At 40.1% G+C, this 22,755-nt stretch overlaps 1 protein-coding gene across 1 annotated transcript; it reads right to left on the bottom strand.

Annotated features, from left to right (window-relative positions):
• Positions 1-2,116: 2,116 nt before the first annotated feature.
• On the bottom strand, positions 2,117-21,253 carry LOC133999265 (myosin heavy chain, fast skeletal muscle-like). The gene is made up of 39 exons (XM_062438452.1): positions 21,050-21,253; positions 19,727-19,870; positions 19,484-19,640; positions 19,288-19,315; positions 18,867-18,978; positions 18,679-18,771; positions 17,804-17,867; positions 17,618-17,716; positions 17,285-17,388; positions 16,927-17,065; positions 16,731-16,849; positions 15,513-15,662; positions 15,254-15,424; positions 14,856-15,162; positions 14,656-14,741; positions 14,344-14,431; positions 14,109-14,226; positions 13,884-14,007; positions 13,615-13,751; positions 13,280-13,535; positions 12,947-13,189; positions 12,172-12,348; positions 11,942-12,087; positions 11,766-11,856; positions 11,291-11,680; positions 11,081-11,207; positions 10,880-10,998; positions 10,597-10,793; positions 9,475-9,658; positions 9,230-9,395; positions 9,013-9,137; positions 8,606-8,914; positions 6,222-6,425; positions 6,003-6,128; positions 5,746-5,916; positions 3,873-3,977; positions 3,679-3,774; positions 3,435-3,569; positions 2,117-2,152 (listed from the first exon to the last, which is right to left on the bottom strand). The coding sequence occupies exons 1-39, from the start codon at positions 21,251-21,253 to the stop codon at positions 2,117-2,119; spliced, it is 5,847 nt and encodes a 1,948-aa protein (XP_062294436.1).
• Between the last annotated feature and the right edge of the window lie 1,502 nt (positions 21,254-22,755).

The following is a 22,755-nucleotide window of genomic DNA, read 5'->3' as shown; positions in this document are numbered from 1 at the left end:
TTCCTTCCTTCCTCCCTTCCTTTCTTCTGTCCTTCCTTCTTTCCTTCATTCCTTCCTTCCATCTGTCCTTCCTTCCTTCCTCCCTTCCATCTGTCCTTCATTCCTTCCTTCCTTCCTTCCTTCCTTCCTTCCTTCCTTCCTTCCTTCCTTCCTTCCTTCCTTCCATCTGTCCTTCATTCATTCCTTCCTTCCTTCCTTCCTTCCTTCCTTCCTTCCTTCCTAAGACCTAAGATCAGCTGTTAGGGTAAGTGTTCCTATTAAGCACCAAAATCTAAGTTCAGCTGTTTTTCATGGATACTGACATGATTTATAAGGGAGATCATTTCTTATAAAGCAACATTTATCTCTCATTTGAAAATGTTTTCATTAGTTCATGTAGATTTAGGAATATAAAATAAAGATATCTGATGAATAAAGTGGGTTTAATTGGTACTGTGACGCCATTTAAGCCCATGTGTGCTCCAAATGTAACGTATTACAGTTACATGTGACTAGTTACTCCCCAACACTGCTCTTAACCAAATATCTATTTATTTCTTCATTTAAAGCCACAGTGTGTGTATACTGTATGTGATTATTACACCGTTTAAAAACCTTTAAACCTTTGTGTCGTCCTCCCGGGTCAAATTGACCCCGTCTGTTTTGACTGTTCCTTCTTCCCTCCTTCCTTCTCTCTTTCTTTCCTTCCTCTCTCTTTCCTCCCTTCCTTCTGTCCTTCCTTCCTCCCTCCCCCCTTCTCTCTTTCTTTCTTCCCCCTTAACTTCCTTCCTTCCTTCCTCCCTTCCTCTTTTCCTTTCTCCCTCCCTTCCCGCCTTATCTCTTTCTTTCCTCCCTCCTTTCTTTCTTCCTTCCTTCCTTCCTCCTTTCCTTCCTTCCTTCCTCTCTCCTTTCCTTCCTTCCTCACTACTTTCCTTCCTTCCTCCCTCCTTTCCTTCCTTCTTCCTCCCTTCCTTCCTTCCTCCCTCTTTTTCTTCCTTCTTCCTCCCTTCATCCCTTCCTTCCTTCCTTCCTTCCTTCCTCCCTTCCTTCTTCCTCCCTTCCTTCTTTCCTCCCTCTTTTCCTTCCTTCTTCCTCCCTTCCTTCCTCCCTCTTTTCCTTCCTTCTTCCTCCCTTCCTTCCTTGACTCGAGGACAACAGGAGGGTTAAAAACCTTTTAAATTGTGTTTGTAGAAGAATTAAACTATCCTATAACGAGAATTAACAGCACATTCATCTGTGTGTGCCAAAGTGTATTTTTAACACAACCGATAGCAGAAGCTAAAAAAATAAAGAACATTTTGAAAGTAACACAGAGCAGCTTTGAATATGAAGGATGATTATCACCAATAATTGTGTTTCTTTTATGATGTATTTTGCCTTGATTTCAATAAAATCTTAAAAAAAAACCCAAAAAACAACGCTTGATTTACTTTATTAATCTATAGAGATGTACTGTATATCACTGACATCTTTCTTTCTATGATTAATGTCGATCATTAGTAGCAGAAGTGTTGATATATTATGGTATATAAAAGAAAAGTCAGTAATTTATGGAGCGGAGGAATCACACATTTGCTTCAGGGGGTTTTGACTCTTCTTCCCGGATGCACAGATCGTTAGCAGCTGACAAAAGAGAGCAAGAAAATAGGACGACTCGAACTTTAAATATTTATTACTGTTGTCATAAACAATAAAAGAAACCATGACAGTGGAAGAAACTACAGAAATGTGACAATTTTGACATGAACTAGGGGAATAAATGCATTTGAATTTAACAACAGAAGAAACTGTAAAAGTAAAGTTTAACCAGAATGACCAAATGCTCTGTTAATGATATACAGAAGATACTAATTATCCAGATTAATCAGCATAAAGGAGCTGTTGGAAACTAATGAATCACTTAAAATCAGGAATACATAACATATGATTGCAGTATGAAGTTTATATAAAGCTGCATTATGGATTTATCTGTCAATTATTATCGTGATTAATTAATTCATTTGATCTATAAAATGGTTAAAAATGGTTTTCCCAAGCCAAAGATGACGTTCTCAAATGTCTCATTTTGTCCCGACCAACAGTCCAAAACCCAAAGATATTAAGTTTACTATAAATGAGACTTAAAGAAACCACTTTCTTAAAAATGGCCTAGTAGTTGCTGATTGATTGTTTTCTGTTAAACGACAATTATTTTAGTAATCGTTGCAGCTCTAAATTTAAATAATGAAGATTTTAAAGCTAGATTTTTTGAAACTGGGAGCCTCAAGATCATGAAATAAAGTCAGATCCATCACCACTGTATCGTGTCAGTTTATATTTTTCTTTCATATTCTCAAACTAAGCCCCAATAATCACTTTACCACAACCAAATGTGCCACAGTGAACATAAAGGCTTTTAGGGCCCCCGAGGCTCCGCGGCCCAATGAGTAAACTAGCTCTGCTTTATATAATGGATACATGAAATGGATAATATATTACTTTCATACAACAAATAGAAGTGGAGAATGATTCAAAATTGTACGTTTTAAGCACACTCCTTTTAAAATGACTCATCTTAAAGGAGATTTATTGTAATTTGAATATTTAGAGATGATTAGAAATGAATCATCTCACATTTAAAAGACTTCACTGATACAATATTAAGAGCAAACCTGCAGAAGCTACAAGCAAAAGGTGTTGTTTGCTCCTAATGAAGTCACAATAAAGTCATTTCAGTGTGTGGTGGTTCATTTTAATCTTCACCTCAGATGTTCCTGTGACCGGCCAGCACCTGATTGCAGACCAACTAATTCAGCATGTTATAATATTAAATAGAAACTGATACTTTATATAGTATTTGATGTCACATATTTTATATCAGCTGGTGTTCAAACAGCAGGAAGTGTCTTGTTCAGCTACTCCCCTGTCCTTCCTGTGTCTGGAAAGCAAACACATGCAAACAAAAATCACTGCATATTTATACGTAATTTTACAAAGAGGCATCATTTCTAACATGAGTATTAAAAAGAGTCCTCCACTAATTATGCAAAGAACTCTTATAACACTGTCGGACTCAGGATGAGAAAAAACAGCGAAACCAGAGAAATCATCTTCTTTTTTAAGACATATTCTTCTTCCTCGTTAAGACTCGGCACCTACATTACTCGAAATGTAATTCAACCACTGATAGAAATGGTCTGAGATTCAGTTGTGTTAAAATCTAGCAAAATATAAACTAAAATAAATAAATAAATAATATAAATGCATAAATGATTAAAATAAAGACTTAAAGAAATATGATAAAAATGAAAATATGGACGGTGTGTTTAACTGTTGATGTGTTTTCGTGAGGTCAGTTTGTGTTTACCATAAATAAAAAGGTTATATACTAACATGTAGAATCATTTAGATATCCTCTTTTTAATGGAGCAGCAAAGTATTAACAGTCTTTATAAAAAAATGAGGACACTCAGTACCTTGGTGCCGATTTCACGGCTCTTGGCTCTCATCTTGTTGGCCTGCGATTCGGCCACATCAGCTCTCTCTTCAGCCTCTTCCAGCTCATGCTGAGCCTTTCTGAATCTGGCCATTTGCACGTTGGACTGCTCCTCCTGGGGATGAATAATGTTTGAATGTATGAGATGATGTGAGAGACACGTTGCTGAATCACTGAGTAGATTTCTGCTGACGTGTGTGTGTGTGTGTGTGTGTGTGACTCACGGCTTCTTCAGCGTTTCGTTTGTAGGCCTTCATTTTGATCTGGAGCTTGTCCACTAAATCCTGCAGACGGAGGATGTTCTTCTTATCTTCCTCAGACTGAAAAGAGTAAAAACAAAGCTCTCTCAGAGGGAAGTGGGGGCCTCCAAATAATGCACTCTGTAATTCTCTTAGTGCATGAAACAAAGTAGATTTACCTGATAGGTTAACTCTTTGACTTTTCTCTCATATTTACGGACTCCTTTGATGGCCTCCGAGCCGCGTTTCTGCTCCGCTTCAAGTTCGCTTTCCAGCTCACGCACCTAAAAGAGCAAATTAATTCAGTGGTTGGATGTAAATACTTACTTAAATAGTTCTGAGTATTTTCATTTTACTATATATCAGAGGGAAATATCGTACTTTTTACTTTTCTATATTATTTTCCCACTTTTTTATTAGTTATAATTGTGTTTTTTTAAAAGATTTTAAAGGACAAATATGTAATATAGGATATATAATGACCATGATATTTTGTCAGAGACGAAGTAAACATGCTAAGTTGAAATACTGGCTTCTGCGACTATATAACCTGCTCTGTATTATTACTATAATAAAAAAAACATATGGTACTATTACTATTAATCTACCAAAAGTATCTAAACTTGGCTCCACACTGATGAGCTACAACATTAAAATACTCTTACACATCACTTAGACTGTAATAATCTCTCTCTGAACTCTAAAAGAAGCCAGTCTGCATAATGAGAACTTTACTTTAATACTTTATGTACATTTTGCTGATATTGCTTTTGTATTTTTGCTCAAGTAAAAGATCTGAATACTTCTACACCACTAGTTTTCATTCATCAGGCCTGATTATAATACTCTGGACTTTATTGGGTCCTTTGTTAAACAATTAAGTAAAAAACAAATCTACTTTAACTTCCGTTGATCGTCTTATTGAATAATTGACTAAACCTGTTTTGGTCATAAATTAACATATTTATCATATATTCACCAAGTAAACTAACAAAAACAAGCAAATTCAAATCAACATAAAACATGAACATGCAGTAACACAAAATGAACAAAATAAAACTGTAAATTGCTATAAGACAAAGTGTTATGTAGAAAATTGTGTGCTGTGATTTAATTATAGTAGATGCTCGTTATACAAGTTGTGCATTTGATATGGAATCACTTAACCCTCCTCGAGTCAAGGAAGGAAGGGAGGAAGAAGGAAGGAAAGGAGGAAGAAAGGGAGAAAGAAGGTAGAAAAGGAGGAAGGAAGGGAGAAAGAAGGAAGGGAGGGAGGAAAAAGGAAGGAAAGGAGGAAGGAAGGGAGGAAGAAGGACGGATGGGAGGAAGAAGGAAGGAAAGGAGGGAGGAAGGGAAGAAGAAGGAAGGAAAGGAGGAAGGAAGGGAGAAAGAAGGAAGGAAGGGAGGAAGAAGGAAGGAAGGGAGGAAGAAGGAAAGAAAGGAGGGAGGAAGGGAAGAAGAAAGAAGGAAAGGAGGAATGAAGGGAGAAAGAAGGAAGGGAGGAAGAAGGAAGGAAAGGAGGAAGGAAGGGAGAAAGAAGGAAGGAAGGGAGGAAGAAGGAAAGAACAGAGGGAGGAAAGGAAGAAGAAGGAAGGAAAGGAGGAAGGAAGGGAGAAAGAAGGAAGGAAGAGAGGAAGAAGGAAGGAAAGGAGGGAGGAAGGGAGGAAGAAGGAAGGAAAGGAGGAAGGAAGGGAGGAAGAAGGACGGAAGGGAAGAAGAAGGAAGGAAAGGAGGGAGGAAGGGAGGAAGAAGGAAGGAAAGGAGGAAGGAAGGGAGGAATAAGGACGAAAAGGAGGGAGGAAGGAAGGAAAGGAGGGAGGAAGGAAGGAAAGGAGGGAGGGAGGAGGAAGGGAAGAAGAAGGCAGGAAAGGAGGGAGGAAGGAAAGAAGAAGGAAGGAAAAGAGGGCGGAAGGAAGGGAGGAAGAAGGAAGGAAGGGAGGAAGGGAGGAAGAAGGAAGGAAAGGACGAACAGTCAAAACAGACGGGGTCAATTTGACCCAGGAGGCCGACACAAAGGTTAATGTGCATATCTGGTCGTTGTGATATTCGTACCCTAGTCTCCAGTTTCTGAAGCTGTTTCTTTCCGCCCTTCATCGCCACGTTTTCAGCCTCATCTAAGCGGTGCTGCAGATCTTTCACTGCGATCTCCAGGTTCTTCTTCATCCTCTCCAGGTGAGCGCTGGTGTCCTGCTCCTTCCTCAGCTCTTCAGCCATCATGGCAGCCTGCAGGAGCCACAACAGGAGAGCTGATATTTTGTATTTATTTCATGAAGTCAAGTCAAAATAACAGCTGTGTAGGAGTTTCTTACATCAGTAATGGCTTTCTTGGCCCTCTCCTCAGCGTTTCTGGCCTCTTGAACCGCTTCTTCTATTTCAGTGTGAAGCTGAGTTATGTCTGTGTCAAGCTTCTTTTTGGTGTTCATAAGACTGGTGTTCTGCCAAAGACCAAGCAGATGACATATGTATTTAAATATCACAATTCAAAAAAGGGTTTGTTTAATAAGGTGATACTGCTAAACAGCCTATACCTGTGAATGAAGAAGTCCTGCACGCTCGCTGGTTTCTACTAGTTCCTGTTCAGCGATTTTGCGGCTCCGCTCTGCCTGCTCCGCAACTGCTCGAAGCTCCTCGATCTCGGCCAGCATCAAGCCGGTTCTGCGCTCCATCATGGTCACCTGCTCCTTCATATCCTCCTGCCCTCTGACGGAGTCATCCAGGTGGATTTGGGCATCCTGAAAATGTAAATGTGTTAATCCTCCTGTTGTTCTTGTGTCAAGGAAGGAAGGGAGGAAAGTAGGAAGGAAGGGAGGAAGAAGGAAGGAAAGGAGGGAGGAAGGAAGGGAGGAAGAAGGAAGGAAGGTAGGGGGGAGGAAAGAAGGAAAGAAAGAGAGAATGAAGGAGGGAGGGATAAAGGAAACGAGGAAGGAAAGAAAGACAGATGAAAGAAGGAAGGGAGGAAGGTAGGGGGAGGAAAGAAAGAGGGAAGGAGGGAGGAAAGAAAGGAATAAGGGAATGGTAGAAGGAGGGAGGAAGGAAAGACAGAATGAAGGAAGAAAGGGGGATGGAGGAAGGAAGGGAGGAAGGAGAGAGGAAGGAAAGAGAGAGGGAGGAAGGAAGGACAGAAGGAAGGAAGGAAGGAAGGGAGGAAAGAGAGAAGAAGGAAAGGAGGAAGGGAGGAAAGAATGGAAGGAGGGAAGGAAAGAAGGAGGGAGGAAGGAAGGGAGGAAAGAAAGAGGAAGGAAATAAAAAAGGGAGGAAAGAAAGAGAGAAGGAGGCAGGAAGGAAGGACAGACGGAAGGAAGTAAGGGAAGAAAGAAGGAACAAACTGAAATGGCTGTCCTGTTTTTTTCCTACACCTTGGTCGAGAGCAACATATCTCACCAACTAGAGGCCAGATTGGAATGAAATGTGGTCTACATAGTTAAGGTATTCACATAGACCTATTAATCGTTGTTATTGTGGTGACCAGTGATACTAATTTTAGACCACGAAAAGTACGATAAAGTGGATTTCCATGATATTTGATGTAGATATTTACGAACTCCTCTTCATCTTTTCTTTAGCACCACCTTCAGGCCAAAGCTTGTACACAGGAAGTATCAAAATGTACTGTACAGACTGCTATTAGATTTAGAGTTCATTAACCCCCCTGTTGTCCTCGAGTCAAGGAAGGAAGGGAGGAAGAAGGAAGGAAAGAAGGAAGGAAGGGAGGGAGGGAGGAAGGAAGGAAATGAGGGAGGAAGGAAGGCGGGAAGAAGGAAGGAAAGGAAGAAAGGGAGGGAGGGAGGAAGGATGCAAGGGAAGAAGAAGGAAGGAAAGGAGGGAAGGAAGGCAGGGAGGAAAGAAGGAAGGAGAGAGGGAGGGAGAAAGGAAAAGAGGAAGGGAGGAAGGAAGGAAAGAAGGACAGAGGAAAGAAGGAAGGTAATGGGGAGGACAGAAGGAAGGAAGAAAGGGGGATGGAGGAAGGAAAGAAGGAGAGAAGTAGGGAGGGAGGAAGGACAGACGGAAGGAAGGAAGGGAGGAAAGAAAGAACAGTCAAAACAGACAGGGTCAATTTGACCCGGGAGGACGACACAAATGTTTAAGAGGAACATTTATAAATCGCCCAATCGTGAAGCTACAAGAACAGTGAAATAACAAGTATTTAGTTTTTTAATGTTCAACACTTTTAAATTTAGATGTGAGGTTTGACTTGCAGCTTCTAGAGAAAGCTAGTGGGACCTAAAGTTAGAAGTTTTACTCTTACTTTTTATACTTACAGTAGTTCAAGTGGAAATTATGATAATGGTAAATACTAAAACACCAGCATCAATAGAGATTAGTCTTAAAGTCAGCAATTTGAATTATTGATCAAAAGTCACTATAAGCTTCTGTTACCGGGCAGACCAAGGAAGGATTTAGCAACAAAACCTTTGAGTGTATTGAGCTGAACAATGTTACAATATATTGCTTGTTGTTGAATTCAAAGTTTCATTTGTAAGAGAAAGAATATGTTAAATGGATAAGGCCCGCAATTTTCTTAACAAATTATATGTGCAGAGCCAAACCAACGATAGAGGTTTGCCTTAAACCAAACTACTCTCCAGAGTCTGAAAATGTAATCGCTGTCATTAGTCTTTGGAGCCGTTTCTAAACAAACTATCATCCCCAAACTCTTTATAATGAGGGAACATGTCACCCAGTGCAGCTGTGTGGCTCACTGATGTGTTTTTAATAGTTTTTTGGGCAATAATGGAGGTCTAAGGCGGGAGGAATAAGATATATCAGGCTTTGGATACACACACAATACTTGTAAGTAGACCAATTAATTGTCAGTTTGGCTCTGCACATGAGATTTGATGACAATAAGAACAATAAGGCATTACACTCTGTTAATGGTAGGAAATGTGGACATCAATGGTAAAAGTTGTACCTTGAATTGCCCCTGAATGTTCCTCAGTTGTTTCTGAGCCTCGGCCGCCTGCCTGTTAGCGTGGCTCAGCTGAATCTCCATCTCGTTGAGGTCTCCCTCCATCTTTTTCTTGATTCTTAGGGCGTCGTTCCTGCTCCGGACCTCAGCGTCCAGAGTGGTCTGCATGGACTCCATCAATCTCTGGTTGTTCCTCTTCATCTGGTCCATCTCCTCGTCTTTCTCCGCCACCTTTCGGTCCACTTCAGCCTTCATCTGGTTCAGCTCCATTTGCACACGCAGCACCTTGGACTCGTCTTGTTCCAGGGAGGCCTTAAAAAACATTAAACATCAGTGATTCCCCTCACCATACATCTATAGTTTTTGTCCTTTTTCTGCATTTAAATGAAGACCTCTGCTACCAGCTATACCTCAGCTTCTTCCAGCGCACTTTGCATGTCATATTTCTCCGTCTCCACCTGCTTCTTGAATTTCTCCAGTTCATGCATCGACTTCCCGGTCTCCCCGATCTGCTCTGTCAGGTCAGAGATCTCCTCTGTGTTTCCAAAGGAAGAATGAATTATAGAGAGGTATTGAAATAATCTATTTTAAAAGGCTGTTTCTCATAAATAATGTGCTTCCACTTACGTTGCAGGTTTTTATTTTCCCTTTTCATCGTCTCCAGGTGATCCAGGGCTTCCTCATAGGAGTTCTTCAGTTTGAAAAGCTCAGTGTTCAGCGATCGAGATTCTTTCTGAGCGCCGTCAAGCTCTGCCTGAGACTCCTCAAACTTCTGTTTCCATTCAGCTACGATCTGAATTCATTCAAACATAAGTTACTAATAATTATTGATATGCCATAAAGCGATGAGATGGACTTAAAACCAACAATACCTTGTCAAAGTTTCTCTGTTTCTTGTCAAGCGTAGCTGCTAGACTGTTGGACCTTTCTACATCAACCATGAGATCCTCCATCTCATTTTGAAGTCTCTGTTTAATTTTCTCCAGTGAGGCGCACTTTGAATTTACCGCTTCGATTTGTTCTTCAGCCTCTTGGAGACGCTGGGCGAGCTTTTTCCTGTCAACAGTGAACCAAATGCTATGCAAGTTTTGCCAATTTGCAACTGTTTAGAGGATGAAAATGTTGTCAGAATCACTGTAAGAATGAATAGTTAAATCTATATTGATGTTTTCAGAGCGCCATTTAACCCTCCTGTTGTCCTCAAGTCAAGGAAGGAAGGGAGGAAGGAAGGAAGGGAGGAAGGAAGAAGGAAGGAAAGGAGGGAGAGAGGAACGAAGGGAGGAAAGGAAAGAAGGAAGAGAGGCAGGAAAGGAAGGAAGGAAGGATGGAGGAAATAAGGAAGGAAGGAAGGTAGGAGGGAGGGAGGAAAGAAGGGAAGAGGGAGGGAAGGAGAAAGGAAAAGAGGAAGGGAGGAAGGAAGGAAAGAAGGTAGGTGGGAGGAAAGAAAGAGAGAAGGAGGGAGGGAGGAAAGAAGGAAGGGAGGAAGGAAGGAGAGGAAAGAAGGAAGGAGGGAAGGAAAGAAGGCGGGAGGAAGGAAGGACAGAATGAAGGAAGAAAGGGGGATGGAGGAAGGAAAGAAGGAAGGGAGGAAAGAGAGAGGAAGGAAAGAAAGAGAGAAGGAGGGAGAGAGGAAGGAAGGGAGGAAAGAAGGAACAGTCAAAACAGAGGATCAATTTGACCCGGGAGGACGACACAAAGATTAAAAAAAACCCAGAAGATTTTGAACACAAATGTAAAAATGAATAGTTAAATCTATATTGATGTTTTCAGAATGCCATTTAAATTACAAGGGAAAAGAAAAGAGGGGAAAAAACTCTTGAAATATTCATTCATGGAAAACATTGGCAACTACTGCAGGCATTTTTCACACTAAATCCCAAATTTGGATAGCTAAGATAAAGTTTAAAATCGGTGAAAGGGTCCTTTAATAAATATATTGTGCAAATCCAGCGTTAGCCTGATCTATTGGTCTAATCTGGTATGTATTTACTTACTTTGCTTCTTCAAGCTCTTCTGTACGCTGGATGGCATCAGTCTCATATTTGTTCCTCCAGAGAGCCACCTCACTGTTGGCTTTGGACAAGTTGCGCTGCAGCTCAGCTTTGGCCTCCTGCTCCTCCTCGAACTGCTCACGAAGGAGATCGCAGTCGTGACGAGCTGACTGCAAACTGTGAGCCAGGGCATTCTTAGCCTACACAGGAATATAATGATAATGAACTTCATCATCACAGTAAACCAGAAAAGCTGTCAGTGTTTGCAAATGTGACCTTTGATTACCTTGGTCTCCTCCTCCACTTGTCTTTTCAGCTCATCGATTTGTGTCGTAGATCCCTGCTTTCCTCTGGTCAGCTGGGAAATTAGACTCTCTCTCTCTTCCATTTGACGGGAAAGTTCGCCTACGAAAAGCAAAACAGGAAAACATTTTTTACTTAAAGGCTGTGACTTCACAAATTGTAATAAAAGGAGGAACAAAATTACCATTCTCAGTTTGAAAACGGGCCCTCTGATTGGTGAGATCTGACATATGCCGCATGCTTTCATCGTTCTTGGTCTTCAACTCCATAAGTTGATCCTCAAGTGAGCGACTCATCTTCTCTAAATTGACCTGTGAAGACAAAGTAATGCAAATTAGACATCTAACCATTTAAGTGAGTTCTGGATTTGCTTATAATCAAATACATTTCTCACCTTAGCCTTTGCAACTGCTTCCATATTGCTGGCCAAATCATCAATTTCCATCTTCATTTCGTTCTTTTCCTTCTCAAGTTTCTGCTTGATTCTTTGGAGGTTGTCGATCTGTTCTCCCAGCTCAGCCATGCTGTCCGCCTGCTTTTTGCGCAGTGCGGCAGTCGTGGCCTCGTGGTGCAGGGTGGACTCCTCCAAGTCGCGTCGCAGTTTGTGGAACTCGGCCTCCCGCTTCTTGTTCATCTCGATCTGAGTGGCGGTGGCGCCTCCGGCCTCCTCCAGCCTCTCGCTGATCTCCTCGATCTCCCTGGTGAGGTCAGACCTCTGCTTTTCTATCTTTGCACGGATCGCTCGTTCAGCCTCAACTTCTTCTTCTAGTTCTTCAATCCGAGCCTTAAAACAGAAAATGATCAACTGTCACGAGGGGAGAATTGGTTGTTATCAGTGTGATTAATGTATTAAATGTAAGTTTCATTACATTGAGCTCTTTCAGCTTCTTTTGCAGCTGGTTGTTAATTGTTTGCTCATCTGCAATCTTGCTGAGCAGCTGATTGTTTTCAAATTCTTTTCTGTGAGAATGAGAAGATAAATGTCATCAATTTAAAATCCAAGACTTAATTCCCTCGTACATATACAATCAATGTATTGACTTACTTCTTAATTTTCTCCTCAGATAGTTGTTTGTCATTTTCCAGATCCATTATGGATTCTTGATCAAGTTTGAGATCACCCTCAAGCTTTCTTTTGGCTCTTTCAAGGTCCATGCGGATCTTCTTCTCTTGCTCCAGTGAACCTTCGAGCTTGAAAGCAAGTTGCATAAATTGAATTGAGCTGTTTAGTATCATCACTGTTCGCATGTATCACTGCCTACAGACTTGACTCACATCATCCACTTGCTGTTCAAGCTTTGCCTTTGCTTTTGTCAGAGAGTTGACTTTGTCTTCCTCAACTTGTAAATCATCCAGTGACTGTTGATGGGCCTCTTGGAGGGCTTTCTTTTCTTTAGTCACTTTGGCAATGTTTTCATCCTGGACAGACTGCTCCTCCATAAGATTTTTAACCTGTAACAGAAAGCATGCACACGCACCGTTATAAAGAAATACAACAGTAAAACTAGCAGACACAAACTTCAACTTTGTTATTTAAATAACTGATTTTTTATCAGAAGTTTAAATCTGTATTTAAATCCTGATCTGCATCACAAAAAGGACACTGTGAGAACCATCATTCTGTTGATCATGTTTAGGAAATAAGGATGAAATGTGCAAAACTTTCACCTAAACCTGCATTGAGTCCAGTTGAATGTGCAATGCCTTTAAGAGCAGTTTTATAAAATAGGCCACACCTGCAACAATTTTGCAACCAACTATAGAAAAGTAGAAAACATCTTTCATAATTGTCCAAATATTGTATTAAATTACTAGTAAAACAAAAAAAGCTAAACGAAAATGGTTGAAAATAGGGCTGAAATGGGAATGAACTATACTGAGATAGGTCAGTAGAGTTATGACTGCAAATTGCTGTGTAAATGGAAACATGGTGGCGCTTTTTGCATCAAAAAGTAATCTTTTCCTTTGAGGCCTTGGGCCCTATTTTCTGCCAGATTTAATTAAAATGTGAAGTAGTTGTTGAGATGTCGATGATGTAAGCACAACATACTTTATTTTCGGTGGCATGTTTCTCCTTCTCAACTTTAGCTAAGATCATCTCCAGGTCATCTATGTCTTTCTTAAGCTCAGAACATTCATCTTCGAGCTTCCGCTTCTTGGTGGTCAACTCAGCGTTCATTTCCTCCTCATCTTCAAGTCTTTCGGTCACCTCTTTGAGTTTGGCCTCAAGCTGGATTTTGCTTTTGATCAAGCCCTCACATCTTTCCTCTGCATCACACATATTTTCTGAGTCCTGAGAAGAATAAAGAGATGACACTTATGCGTGATTATTTGGACAGTATTTCATGTGAGATTAGCGGCTTTCAGATATGATGATACTCACAGCTTGTACTTGCAGGAGGAGGTCATTTTTCTCCTGCAGCAGAGAAACCATTTTCTCCTCGAGTTCCTTTCTCTTGGTATCTGACTTTGACAGATCCTCCTTACATTTCACAAAGTCATCTTTCATTGTTGCCATCTCCTTTTCGGTTTCAGCGCTCTTGAGAAGTGGCTTGATTTTGAAGAAGAGCTTCATCCATGGCCAGTGTTTGACATTCATGAATGAACGCAAGTTGTATTGCAGGATCCAGACACAATCTCTGTACGAAATACAGGAAACTGTTTTTATTCTGTGCAGTGTTGTTGTACTTTCTGTGAAGACATTGGTGCTGAACTTACTTTTGTATAGTTAAATTGGAGAATTCTTTTCTCATGAGATAACCACGACACACGGCTTGAGTCTGCATCACAAGAGAAGCTAGTTTTTCATCTCGCAGCTCCTCCAGAGTACCGAGTAAGCCGGCTTTGAAGAAGACCTACAACAACACAGTACAGTTGTGCTGAATGTAGTCCATTACAATGAATCAAGTAAGTTGGTTGTAAATGCTCTATTCTCAGTGGTTTTAAAAGATTTTTTTTTAAATGTACTCGGCCATTCGGACACATACCTTAGTAGTCCCAAATCGGTACTGTGTGTGATCGAGGTCAATCGAACCAAGAAGCTTCTCAGAGGCTTTCTTTCCATCTATGAACTGTCCCTCTGGGATGGCACTCGCATTTAGGATTCTGTATCTGCTCACATTTGGATTAAAAAAAGATTATTATTAACTGTCATCAAGGAATAATTTAGTTTAATTGTCTTCATAGAGTGTATTAAAGTAGGAATCAATGACCTCTGCTTGAAGTCAGCGTAAATAATCCTGCTGGGGAATCCTTTCGTGCAGATCCTGATTCCTTCCAGCACACCATTACAGCGAAGCTGGTGGATGACCAAGTGATTGTCCATGATTCCTGCAGAGAAGTGGAAAGAAAATAATTGGTAACTGAGACTAGGAGTATATTTCAAGATCATGATTTAGTGTTTTTTCAGTTGAGGTATTTGGTGCTTAAGTATTTGCAAATCCGTACCTGGTGTTTTAACCTCATTTGGAATCAGGCAACGCACAAAGTGAGGATGTGTGCTCCTCAAGTTGGTCATTAGTTTTCCAAGATTTTCCTACAAAAGAACAATTGTCATTACACCTTCTTTTGAGGACATCAAACACAGATAGTAAAATTAGAAATAATTTATTACAATGAAAAACTACTTGTGCTTCTTGCCCTGAATTGGCCCTCCAGGGCAGAGATGCAATAATCCAGATCCTTAGAGTTTCACAATCTAATCAATCATTACCATTACCAAGAAAGTAATCTCTACATAGATTATCATCACTTCTGTACCCTGAAAACTGCAGACACTGTCTGAAAGGAGCCGCCCTTCTTCTTTGCCCCTTTCTTTGCCCCTTTGCCAGCATCACCACCCGATTCTAAACAACATCAAAAACAAGTTGAGAGGCCAAATTTGTATTTTGAGGGCATACATTCATCTGAAACAGTTCTGTCTTGGTATTTATCATTTCAGTGCTTTATGAAGGTCATACCATCACCACCAGAAAACGAGGCATACAATAAAGCCAACAGTTTCATCGGTGACTTCTGGTAAAGCTGCACCACAGACTCATTCAGCGGGTCTTTGTTCTTGTCCAGCCAACCAGTGATGTTGTAGTCCACTGTGCCGGCGTAGTGCAGCAAGGTGAAGTGAGCCTCAGGCTTGCCTTTGACAACCTTTGGCTTTTGGAAAGCATGATTTTTTCCAAGATGCTGATCGTAGAGTTTGTTCTTAAAAGAAGTGTCTGAGGCCTTGGGGAACATACACTCCTCTTCAAGGATGGAGAAGATGCCCATTGGCTGTTGAATGTTATATAAGAAAACATATGAGATATGATGATGCCTAAAATGAGGTGAAATATTCACTCTGTGTGCAGTAGACTTATCCTACCTTTTCAATGAGCTCAATGCAAGCTGCCAGGTCCATACCAAAATCAATGAACTCCCAGTCAATCCCTTCCTTTTTGTATTCTTCTTGCTCCAACACAAACATGTGGTGGTTGAAAAACTGTTGCAGCTTCTCATTGGTGAAATTAATGCAGATTTGCTCCATGCTGTTGAACTGTGACAAGAAATGACTGTTATCTTATAACATGAAACACTTATTTGACTAATGGAAGACCAAAAGTGATGAATGAGTCCAAACTCACATCAAATATTTCAAATCCAGCAATGTCCAGCACTCCAATGAAGAACTGCCTGGGCTGCTTTGTGTCCAGCATCTCGTTGATTCTTACAACCATCCACAAGAACATCTTCTCATAGACAGACTTGGCCAGAGCGCTAACTGAATTAGTGACCTGGGGACAAGACAATAAAAATTCTAAAACAAGGTACATATTATTAACACATTGGATTCAACACAATTTTCTGTAAAACTGGAGACTCAGTGTCGTCTAACACAAGCATTAGTTTCACATGTGCATTACTGCTCACAATTTCCTTTGCTAGTAAATATACCGTAAATACAACAATGCCACACAAAAGTCAGTTGCTGGATTTATCTACAAGAAAACAATACACAAGGTGGATCACCACCGATCACCAAGCAAATTAAACACCTCCACCATTACTGCAATAGCAGAGAGGAAATGAACACATTTGCACAGACAGTGAAAGCAGAGATGTTTAGGTTAACCATGATTGACAGGTGAAGGAAGTCTGTGTGAATGTGGAAGTTAATCAGTCAAACACGAGTCTGAAATTGGTCATGACAATGGCTTGAGGAAAAAATAACATAAATGTAGCGCTTCAGTCTGACCTGGATTCATACTTGATTCATGATTTCAGTCATCAAACTCCAGGATTTTTTTGTATTGTAATCGGTAATAATGTATTTCGGAAACACATGATGATGTAAAAGTGAAATTTCATTCTGGCTTTCATCCAATGGTAGTATCAAGCTAGCAAGAGATAGGTGGAATGGTAACTAACCACCTGTATGTAGCTGTATAATTGCTCAGTCTTTGGTTGTGCATGGTTGACATGCAGCTCAGGATAGAATTGAAACTTGAGAATTTACTGATTTGAGTTATTTTTTTCCAGATTTGAAATGTATTGCTGGAGCAGCTGAAAACAGTCTAGCAAAGATGTCTAGCTGTTATAAGGACGTTTTATAGATAACCTTCATTTTAATGATATATGATGGCTATATTTCCAATACATAACTACTTTTATGGGATCGCATGGACAGATTTCTTAACAAAGAGTGAGATCCTTTTATATACATTACAGTTATATGCAGGTTTACAAGTGATGCCAGCGCAGTAATAGCAGCTCATCCACTTCCACCTACAACCCAGATTCATCTATATAAATAGATTGTGTCATGCATTATCACTGGCTCAGTCTTGGAGCTGTCACAGTACCTGGGGGACTGTCTGGCCTTTGGTGACATACTCATTCCCAACTTTTACTCTGGGGTAGCAGAGGCCTTTCAGCAAGTCAGCAGAGTTCAGCCCCATGAGGAAAGCGACTTTGTCGGCCACTGAGAGAGAAAAATGATATGTTCTGTTAATATTGCCTGCGTGTCTTCACTGATATAAAAAAAGTGCAGCACCTCACCCTCTGTGCCGTCGGGCTCTGCCTGCTCCTCCCGCTGCTTCTGCTTGAACTTCATATTCCCATAATGCAACACAGCGCCCGTCAGCTTGTAGATGGACAGTTTTTCATCGTGGGTGAAGCCCAATACATCAGTGGCACTCTGTCACATTTAAAAATCAGTTAATAAAGATTGGTCCATGGGTCTGAATTAGTTCTCTGCAACCTTCTTGAAATGTTTTATAGGTCTACCGTTATTTCATACATGCCCATTTAATAAAAGTATGACATTAAAACTCTACAATACTAAAATAGTATAATAAAAAATCAGTACATTGAAAAGGACAGAACAATTGAGAGGGATTGACAAGAGATAACTCACGTCTGTTGCCATCAGCTCTTCTTTGTCATCAATGCTGGCCACAGTGATCTGCCCCTGACTCACCATGGGGAAGTCATATGGATTTGTTGTTATGAGCAACATTTCTGTAGAGAGAGACACATAGGGGTTACTTTTATTCCTTAAATATAGTCTTACAAATATCTCACTCTTAGATATATTGAAGGGTACCTCCTTATTCCCTTAATTGCATCCACATTTCTTTCACTTTTCTTTTCTTGTTGATGAATTTATTTTGCATCTGACTGCATTTATCGATAATCTTATTGTAAATTCAGAATTTTATGATACGTACACATAATGTCCTCATCATACCTATAAGCTCTGGCTTGTGGCCGGTCATGATCTGATAGAATATATGGTAGCTCCTCTCTTCAGTCAACTGGAACGTCACTCTTGACTTCTCCAGCAGATCTACATGGAGTAACAAGCCAAGTAAAGATTAGCTGTTGCAAGTAATACATAATGTTGGAGATCATTTGTTTTGAAAGACAAACTTACAAGTTTCAATATCTGCAGAAGCCAGTTTCCCTGTTGTTCCAAAGTGGATTCTGATGAATTTACCCTACGAATTGTAAAAATGTTTGTGATATCAGCCAAATGTCAACAAGGAGGAAAACAAGAGTACATTTCTTGAATCATTTTGTGTGCCTTTAAATACTGTAGGAACCTTTCTATTTTTCTTTGGTTCCCTTTTGAGAGCTCATGCCAAGCGTCAACTACCATGACTAGAGGCTGAAGCCAATGTAAAGCAGCTGTAAGTGCAATTCCACCAATGGCCACTAGATGCTGGCTTCAAAAAATCCCTGACTCACATTCAAAAGGTGCCAACCTCTCTCTACAAATAAGTCAAATATTTTTTCAACAAGTTATTACAGTCTCAATCTCTCAATTCAGGCCCTCTGATAACTCTGCTGGTGATCATTTTGGAGATTACTGCTCTGTTAATAACATTTGAAGATTTATAGCTTTGATTTGACAGCTTTGACAGCTGTGATTGGCAGTTGACTCACTTGAGTTCCTCAAATTGGGTTAGACTATTGTCTCAATATTTTAGTAAATTTCATGTTGCTTGATTATGTCAGCTACTCTATTAGCACAATTTAGCTGAAGTAGCTAATGTCAGCCCAAATATGCAGTGCTTGTGTTCCCCTGAAGCTAGCACTTGGTTTGGTCCAAGGTAGCAAGATGTGTTTCCAGATCATGAAAGCCAACACCGTACACTCCTTATTCGGAAGCTCCTGGCTCTAAGCTGAAAAGATAGCGCCAACCATAAGCAGCAACTGTGAGCTTCAAGCTGGCTGCAATGCAAACCAGAGGGTGACATCACATCTTGTTACATCCATCTTCATATACAGGCTATGGCTCATACTTACAAATCGTGAGGAATTGTCATTCCTCACAGTCTTGGCATTCCCAAAAGCCTCCAGCAAAGGGTTCGCTGAAATGATTTGATCTTCCAGTGTCCCCTGGAAAACCCAGTCAGCGATTATCAACACGGCTTGAAGTTTATTTATGTATTGTTGAGAGATTACGAACTACATTCCTGTCATGTTCTCAGTACCTTCATTTTGCTAGCTGATTGGTCTTTCTTGTCACCACTAGCCACTGCGATTGTCGCAAAGTACTGGATGACACGCTTGGTGTTGACAGTCTTTCCCGCACCGGATTCCCCACTGCGGACACAAAACAGAAGACACCAACTAATAAACATGCAGTCTGAATTATCATGAGCAAAATTATTAGTTTAAACAACAGACTAGGGCTTCTTGTGTTTGGCTAACAGTCCAAAACCCAATGATTATCTATTTACTGTAATCAGCAACGAAGAAAAGCATTAAATCATCACATTTGAGCAGTTGAAACCAGCAAACATTTGCTTAAAAAATTACTGAAATGACTGTTCAATTATAAACATAGTTTCATTTCTTGTCAATTGACTAAGCGATAATGGAATAACCATTGCAGCTCTACAACAGACTCACGTGATCAGGACTGACTGGTTCTCACGATCTGTGGGAGACATAAAAATATGAGAAAGCTTCACGGACATTCTTCAGTGATATTTATCTACCACTTCAAAAATAAGTAGGCAAATGGGAACTGGAGTATATATTCAAGTACAATGATTTTATGACATGTATGAAGACAAATAACAGACTACTCTTTTCTCTTTCTAACCTGTAAGCATATTTTGATATGCATTATCAGACACAGAGAAAATATGTGGCGGGGCCTCCATGCGCTTCTTCCCTCTGTAGGCTGACACCACCTTCATGTCGTACACCGGCAGCCACTTGTAGGGGTTGACAGTCACACAGAAGAGCCCAGAGTAGGTCTGAAGATGAGAATTCATGTGAGGAGCAAGAGATAAGAGAATCAGTCAGATGAATGAGATGAAAACGCTCTTGCCGCCATACTTACATATATCATCCACGCTGCATAACGATCTTTGAGGTTAAACAGCACAGAAGGCTCGTTGAGGTGGGTCATCATGGCCATGTCCTCAATCTTGTCATACTTTGGGGGATTCATAGGATGGCAATCTTCTTCCTTCACTGTTACAATCTAAGAAAAAATTGAGAAGGGAAAAGACGAGGATTTTATGGGTTGGTGAAAACAGAATGTTCCTGCTGCTGAATGAATAAAAAAAGACAGCCAGCACACAAAAACAGCATAAAATGAAACAATAAAAATAAATCATAATGTGTGGTAGTTTAAACAAATCACATAGCCTTTAATGACCAGTTTTAAAGCATGCTGCAGCGTTTTTGATTGTTTCTGTTTTCCTACCTTCAAGGAAGCCACCTGTTCTTCATTTCAGTAGAGTAGTGCTTTTTATTGCTCTCAAATTTGCATAATGTCATTATAAGTGGAAATTGAGTCCAAGAAGTAGAAAACAAATAAAAATAAAGAAAATAAAAGTAGATTCTAACATCTGAAACACTATGTTTGATGGATGACGCTCACAAAACACAACATTTCGGAAAACATAACAATATTTAAGTGTGTAGTTTTGTGTGTCAAACTGCGTATTAGCAAAATAAGTTCTCTATCTGTACTCTATAATAAGCACATTACACTAGTCTTGCAACACCAGACAATCAGAGATCTCTGCCTATTGATCGTCTGGGGATTTCTAAATGCACGGTTGTTGCTTGAATGGCAGCAAGTACCGACACTAACAAACCTACGGCTCTTACATTTAGTCAAGAACACATATTACTGGAAGCCTCCATAGTGACCCTAATATGAAGGGCTGCCTTAAAGACTTTAGATTGGCTCTGCAATGCCAAAACTGTTGGGAGATTGTCCTCAGTTTCTAGTTGAGTGAAGCATTTAGAAGCATCTCTTTCAAAGAACTGTCTGACAAATTAAGAGTTACATAGCAGCGACTTTTAAGGAAAGTATTGAAACAACCAAATATAATATAACTGACACACAAAACTCCACACTGAATCTAAGTATATTTTTGTTAATCAAAGAATTGTCAAGAGTCTAAGAACTTTTGCAAAATAAGAGCTACCTTTGAACCCAAATATAATGAGAGGGCACTTACCAACTAAACCATTTAAACACTTTTCTTAGAATTTGTACCCAAATGAACCTGCAAAATCTCCTAAAAATGTACCTTTAAATACGTGCAAATTACTTAAAAGTGAGGGCATGATAAAATGTAACTTCTTCATGCCTGATTTGAGGTGAATTGGATGAATTAATGATATTGTACTCAGTAAACAGATTTACCTCCCCAGCTTCAGTCTTCACAGTGACTTGGCCACCGTCTCTCTGCTGGATCACACCTTTGATGTACAGTTCCTTGGCATCAGGCACAAAGCAGGCTGTTCTGGCGTCGAAAGGCCTGTTCTGAGCCTCGACTCGCTCCTTCTCAGGCTTGCGGAGAAAGATGGCCGCCGGCCCATACTGGGCCATCTCGGCATCAGAGCTCATATTGATACCTCAAGATTTAAAAAAATAATAATAATAAGGAAATAAAGCACATTTCTTTCAGAATTCAAAAGGATATTTTTGTAACTTACTTACAGGGTTTACACACCTCAGTAGAAGTGAGTCAAATGCAGTGTGCTGTTGACAGATGACAGAGAGGTAAATGTAAGCTCCGACCGGTAGTCAGTGAATGGCAGGCATCTAAATGAACACCAGCGGGAGGTTGAGGCTCTTTAAATCAAGATAAATGTGCTGATGAAGCAAAACGGATGCTCCCAACTTGGCAATGTCACTCTGTTCACATGTCAATCAAGTCGCATTGTCGATCTCTGCTCAACACTTAAATATGGCACAGGATCTTCTAGTGGTAATGGGAACATGTCAGCAGCAACGGGTGATGATCCTCAAGCACTATTTTTACATGCCTTTCATACTGTCAAGCACTGTCATTAGCGACTGAACGTTTATGTTGTGCGTGCTGCTCAGACGGTGCAGGACTTGATTGATCAGTGTATTTAGTCTTGTAATAGTGGTCCAGGGACAGATTTGTATTGGGTCTATTAATGGGAATTAACTATACGTAACTCTTAGTGTCTCCATGATGGATCATGACCTACAACTTCATCCTGGACCACCTGCTCATTCACCTTCAAGGCACCTCTCTTGGATTTACTGGCCTTAACTCTGGACAGATGTCAACACAAGGTCACTATTTTGCTTTTTGGATTGTGTCAGGAGCAAATGGTCATTATTGTTGTTTTCACATGTCCATTTGTACATTTATTAGGGTCTAATTAGGGTTGAAAATAATGTATAAACCAGATAAACACATATACATACAAGTAATGCAAGACAAGGCAGATTTATGTATAGCACATTTCAGCAACAAGGCAATTCAAAGTGCTTTACATAAAACATCAAATGCATCAAGACAGGATATAAAAGCAACATAATGCAAAATAAAAAGACATTTAGATAAGATTAAAAGTGTTAAATTGGAAATAAGAAGACAGTAAGACAGGATAAGAAGAGGAGAATAAAAAAGTACAGTGAAGTGTAAGAAATTAGCCCTAAAAGTTGGATTTCACAAACAGTAATCACACAAGAAAAGAAAAGTCTTTAGCCGTGATTTAAAAGAACTGAGAGTTGGACCATAGCTGCAGGTTTCTAGGATTACAAATTTGACATTTCACAGATATTAAAAAAACTAAACAATGTGACTTTTGTTTAAGAAAAAGGGACATTCTCATTATCAGACATCCATCTGCAGCAGTAACATTAAATGGCATTTAAAATCAAACTGTTGTTTAGTTTCCCTCGAGCTTTCTCTGACACGACATGTAACTCAATGTACAGCAGCAACACTTTCATCCTGCCAAATGGTCGATGCAAAAATAGATTTGGGAAGTCCCTCATGTTGAATCATAATTTTCATAAATGTTGCAGATAGCTACACGAGAAGATTGACTCCACTCTTTTGTCTGTGCATTATGTGTGGAGCAGCT

This window comes from Scomber scombrus, chromosome 18, assembly GCF_963691925.1.
Source record: "Scomber scombrus chromosome 18, fScoSco1.1, whole genome shotgun sequence".
NCBI classification, from domain to species: domain Eukaryota; kingdom Metazoa; phylum Chordata; class Actinopteri; order Scombriformes; family Scombridae; genus Scomber; species Scomber scombrus.
This window is presented reverse-complemented; position numbering and strand designations above follow the sequence as displayed.

Excerpts from the sequence above, each read along its gene's own strand:
- LOC133999265 (XM_062438452.1), bottom strand. The coding sequence starts at position 21,253 with ATGAGCTCTGATGCCGAGATGGCCCAGTATGGGCCGGCGGCCATCTTT. Across the intron at positions 15,425-15,512 it reads CTGGATTTGAAATATTTGAT|TTCAACAGCATGGAGCAAAT; the intron begins GTGAGTTTGGAC and ends TTCTTGTCACAG. Across the intron at positions 14,432-14,655 it reads CAGTGTCTGCAGTTTTCAGG|GAAAATCTTGGAAAACTAAT; the intron begins GTACAGAAGTGA and ends GTTCTTTTGTAG.